The sequence below is a fragment of the Otolemur garnettii genome, unplaced genomic scaffold (assembly GCF_000181295.1).
Source record: "Otolemur garnettii isolate 467f Iridium unplaced genomic scaffold, OtoGar3 scaffold00003, whole genome shotgun sequence".
Lineage (NCBI taxonomy): Eukaryota > Metazoa > Chordata > Mammalia > Primates > Galagidae > Otolemur > Otolemur garnettii.
Window position 1 is genome coordinate 30,014,105 of NW_003852398.1, and position 5,473 is coordinate 30,019,577.

At 38.0% G+C, this 5,473-nt stretch overlaps 1 protein-coding gene across 2 annotated transcripts in view; it reads right to left on the reverse strand.

Annotated features, from left to right (window-relative positions):
- The window catches only part of RBM27 (RNA binding motif protein 27), a 93,489-nt gene that overhangs the window by 61,817 nt on the left and 26,199 nt on the right, over window positions 1-5,473 (reverse strand). For both annotated transcript variants that reach the window (XM_003782078.2, XM_023515615.1), the window contains exons 4-5: window positions 1,487-1,578; window positions 591-784 (exon numbers count right to left, since the gene is read on the reverse strand). In XM_003782078.2, coding sequence (XP_003782126.1) covers window positions 591-784; window positions 1,487-1,578 — 286 coding nt within the window. The remainder of the gene's footprint in view (window positions 1-590; window positions 785-1,486; window positions 1,579-5,473) is intronic.

Consider the following 5,473-nt stretch of genomic DNA (forward strand, 5'->3'; position numbering starts at 1 on the left):
CCAAACAACAATGATGGCAGCAAGCAAAAAATTGCCGGGCGTTGTGGCGGGCACCTGTGGTCCCAGCTACTTGGGAGGCTGAGGCAGTAGACTCGCTTGAGCCCAGGCGTTGGAGGTTGCTGTGAGCTGCGATGCCACAGCACTCTACCCAGGGGGATAGCTTGAGGCTCTGTCTCAAAAAAAAAAACTTTTTCTTTTTAATTTTAAAATTTTAGACAAGCTTACTAAGCAAATCAATTACTTTGAGAACACAAAACAAAGCAAAAAAGCAAAAGCAGGCAACCCTCTTCCTTAACTGATAGTCTTGTTGATTAAAAGGCATTTGCATCAATTATATAAAAATGAGTCAAATCTAGACATAACTATGGTACACTTATAAATAGCTTCTTTTTAATCAAACTCCCTTGACTCTATCCTGAGAACAGAGCTCTGTCTTTGTTACAATATTCAGTTTTTTGAGAAAAATTCCAGCATTTATATTGCTTAGACATATAAAGGTACATTTACCTTTGCGGGAATTACTTGTACCCTTGTGACACAGGAAGATAAGCAAGTGCTGAATTTTCAGCAGGGACACTCTATCTACTCACCAACATTCCTATTTGGATCCCGATCTTTGCTGCGCCCCCTACTTCGGCTTCTACTACGACTCAGGCCTCGGCTCTTACTCCGACTCTTACTCCTAGCTCTTCTCCAATCATATTTCTCCCGGTACAATTCATTCCGCTCATAGTACCGGTCGTAGTCTCTCCACTTGCCATCTTCTCTTTTTTTCTCACGTGTTCTATAATACACAGATATAAAAGCCATATGTAAGCTATAGAGACCAAGTCTGCAAACAAATCTATAGTATGCAATACTCTCCAGTCGTCAAAATGTGTAACATCTATGCTTTTTTAGAAGTTGCAAGACTACCACAAAACTCTTCTAAGCCAATATATAAAAAAGGTAAAAATATTCCCACTTCAAGTACACTGGCTTGAGAAGGAGTGAAAAAAAAAAAAGAGGAGAATCCAAAATATAGGGAGGGATAGAGGAAAATCAGAAACTTAGAAACAGAGAAGAAAAAAGGCTCAAAACAAAGTTTTCTTAAACAAAGACAGATTTTTTTTTTTTTTGGATGGTAGGTTGATGATTCAACATACAAACTGTACTAGTTACAGTATAAAATGATGTGGGTGATTTTAATACTGAGCACCCCTAACCAAATGGAACATTTCCTTAATATTCTCTAAGGAGACTACTCCCACCCCTGAACTCTTGGGGAAAGCACATAATGATGACTGTTTATAAAAGGAACAGAAAGTAAGACAAAAACAACAACAACAAAAAAAAACAGAATGGAAGGAAGAAAGACAACATCCTCTTTGTTTAATGAGTTTAGAGAGATAAGAGTCAGTTTATACACTAAAAATCCCTTTAACACCCTTGCAAGGCAAGTGAAAATGAGTTATCAATGTCTTCATAATTAAAAATAAACACTAACCTTCGTTCACTAGATTCTGAACGAGTCTTCTGGGGACTAGGATATTTCTTTTTTCTGCCATCTCGTTCTTCCTCTGCTGGCTCCTGAAATACCTATATGAAAACATTATTAGAAATAAGAACATCAGAAGATACCAAGAAGCCAAGAAAAAATGTAAACATTTTTAAAAAAGAATACTCCTTCTATAAATTATGAGTCACCTAATATTTCCAGTGTGAGAGAAGGATGAAATAAATACACTGAAGTACTAAGTCAAATCACATTCAAAAGTTAGACAAGAATGAAATTAAACAGATGCTCATATTACTTTACCAAGCAGTGTGTTAATTTTTAAATGTTAATTTAAGGTAAGAAATGTGGTATTAAAAAAGCTATTCATTCTTTAAATTGAAATAACAAATGTCTAAGTATCATATAGCAAAATGGTTTGTTTTCCTAATTATGAAATACATTAACACATATAATTCATTCAAAGAGCACTCAAGATTTAATTCACAGAAAAAGTTTTGAGAATGAATGGTTGGGTAAATATAAAACTAAGATCGGTAAAACTAAGTTCTCATGTAAGTTAAGGAAAAATAGTATTGGACCTAACGAAACATTAAGTCTTCTCTTCAAGTCTAACAGTCAAGAGTGGCCAGAAATTTTTTATTTTTAAGTTTTTATTATCTTTAAACAGAAGTTGATCTCAAACGAAATACACAGCCTTTACTATAGAAATGTGAAATAAAGTCATTTGCCAGAGCTTAACAAATGTCCTTCTAAGGGGCAAGTTCGCTTACAAATATCCAAGAGATAACAATTTAAAAATATTCAGGCAACATAAAATGGCAACCACAACATGGCAACCATACGGTGCTGGCAAAAACACTACACTAGATTGCATTGAAAAATCATTCTCAGCCAGATGTAGGGGTTCACACTTGTAATCCTAGCACTCTGGGAGAGCAAGACAGGTGGACTGCTTCAGCTCAGGAGTTTGAGACCAGCTTGAAGAACAGCGAGACCTTGTCTCCTACTAAAAATAGAAAAATTAGCCAAGCATCATGGTAAGGGCCTGTAGTCCTAGCTACTCAGGAGGCTGAGGCAGAAGGATCCTTTGAGACCAAGAGTTGGAGGCTGCTGTGAGCTATGATGTCACAGCACTCAACCCCAGGGCAACAGAGTGAAACTCTGTCTTAAAAAAATAAACAAAAACAAATAAATAAATAAATAAAAATCATTCTACCAATTCACAAAAAATATAAAAGATGTTTTACTACACTGGAATGCAATTAGCAAAATCCAGACAGCAAAACACTCTATAGGACAAATGATTGAGTTTCTTCACAAAATAAAATTTAAGGAAAAAGAAGAGGTAAAGAAAAAAGGAATGAATGCATTGCCCTTCATCAATCATGGCACATGTCCACCAACTTGTTTTTCCGACCCCAGGATGAGTTGTGTCAATGATCCAAATTCTCTCACCTGGCTCCCTTTGTGACCAATAGTCTAATTATAACACAGCTGATGGGACAATGTAGCTGAGTATCAAGGAAGAAAGTTAAAATGGATAGTCCTTGGACAGATTTGCTCTTCCTTATCCTATTTAGAGCAACTGTATCCACTGAGCCCAGAGGAGAAAAAGACGTATAACCAAAGATTTATGCAACCTCAAACTCCCTTCCTTCCACAGGATTTAACACAGTGGTTCTCAACCTTCCTAATGCCGTGACCCTTTAATACACTTCCTCATGTTGTGGTGACCCCCCAACCATAAAATTATAAATAATTTTAACAATTATAATCATAAATAATTTTATGGTTGGGGGGTCACCACAACATGAGGAACTGTATTAAAGGGTCATGGCATTAGGAAGGTTAAGAACCGTAACAGAATTACTGTAAACTATTGTATGTATGCATTATTAAATAAACCATATCTGGATCAGTAGAAAGAATTAAGTTATGTATAAAACATAAGAAAATGAGAAACACCAGAAAGTGTCAGTGGGGTAACTCTACACAAAAACAGGTATTATCCATTTTTCACAATCCTCACAATTAGAATTTTTTACAGATACAAATGAGACAGTGTTAACGATGTGGGTTTTTTTAAACTGTTCTTTCAAGTATGGTGGCTCACACCTATAACCCTAGCACTTTAAGAGCCCAAAGTGGGAGAATCATTTGAGGCCAAAAATTCAGGACTAGCCTGAACAACACAGCAAGACCCACCCCTTGCAAAAAAAAAAAAAAAAAAATAGAAAAATTAGCAGAGTATGGTAGTTAAGTGCCTGTAGTCAGGAAGATCACAGAGCCCAGGAGATTGAGGTTGCAGTGAGCTATGATTATGCCAGTGCACTCTACCCCAAGTGACACCCTGTTTTATTCACTCAATCAACTGTTCTTTCAAGATTCAAGATAAAAGGCTCAGTGCCTGTAGCTTACCACATATGTAGCCGGCCACATATACCAGGGCTGGCAGGTTCAAACCCAGCCCAGGCCTGCCAAACAACTATGACAACTATAAAAAAAGAAAAAAAATAGCTGGGCATTACGGCAGGTGCCTATAGTCCCAGCTAATGAGGTGAGGCAAGAGAATCACTTAAGCCCAAGAGTTTGAGGTTGCTATAAGCTGTGATGCCATGGCACTCTACCAAGGATGACATAGTGAGACTTGGTTTCAAAGAAGAACAAACCTCAAGATAATGCAAATTTTCTCTTATATCCAAATCAGCTGCTTTTCAAACAGATACTTCTAAACCACTGAACTTTAATGCTGTAAAGGACTCATGCTGCAAAAACTGTAACATTTTTATAAAAGAGTACAGGCCAAAAATTAAATGCTATAAAATACCAAAGAAAAATTTCTATGAAAGTAATGAAAAGGTTTCTTCTTATTTCTATTACTTGAAGAAACATCCAAGCAGCCCCTCCTCTTAAATTGTATTAATCAAAGAGCAGGATACAGAAACAAAAAAGTGATACTAGGCCAGTACAGTGGCTCTCACACCTGTAATCCTAGCATTCTGGGAGGCCGAGGCAGGTGGATTGACGGAGTTCACAGGCTTGAGACCACCCTTAGCAAGAGCAAGCCCCATCACTAAAAATAGCTGTTGTGATAGGCGCCTGTAGCCTCAGCTACTCAGGAGGCTAAGGCAAGAGAATCACTTAAGAGGTTGCTGTGAGCTGTGATGCCACCACACTCTACCTAGGGTGACAGGTAGAGACTCTGTCTCAAAAAAAGAGAAAAAAGAAAAAGAATCAGAAATGGCAACCAAATGATATGTAATCCTTAGAACGAATTGTAAAAATGAAGGAAAAAAACATGCTATGAAAAAGGGACACTACTGAGTGAATTGACAAAACTGAATACAGACAACAAAGTATTACATGGATGTTAAATTTACTAAAATTGATAACTGCATCATGCTTATCTAAAAAAACAAAATCCTGGCTCAGCGCCTGTGGCTAAAGTGGCTAAGGTGCCAGCCACATACACATGAGCTGGTGGGTTCAAATCCAGCCCAGGCCCATCAAACAACAATGATAGCTGCAAACAAAAAATAGCCAGGCATTGTGGCAGGCACCTGCAGTCCCAGCTACTTGGGAGGTGGAGGCATGAGAATTGCTTGAGCCTAGGAGTTGGAGGTTGCTGTGAGCTGTGATGCCATAGCACTCTACCCAGGGCGATAGCTTGAGGTTCTGTCTCTAAAAAACAGAATCCTTATTCCTACAAAATACACACTGAAGTACTCAGGAGTAAAAGGAAATGATGTATGTCTCCTACTACCAAATGACTCAGAAGTAAATAGTTATGAGTATGAACATGTAAGGAAAGAAAATGAGGCAAATCTCCAATGAGTAAATCCAGGCCAGGTGTACCTAGAATTGAAATCCTAGCACTTTAGGAGGCCGAGGAGGGAGGATAACTTGAGTTTAAGAGTTTGGCTTGGCGCCTGTGGCTCAAGCGGCTAAGGCGCCAGCCACATACACCTAAGGTGG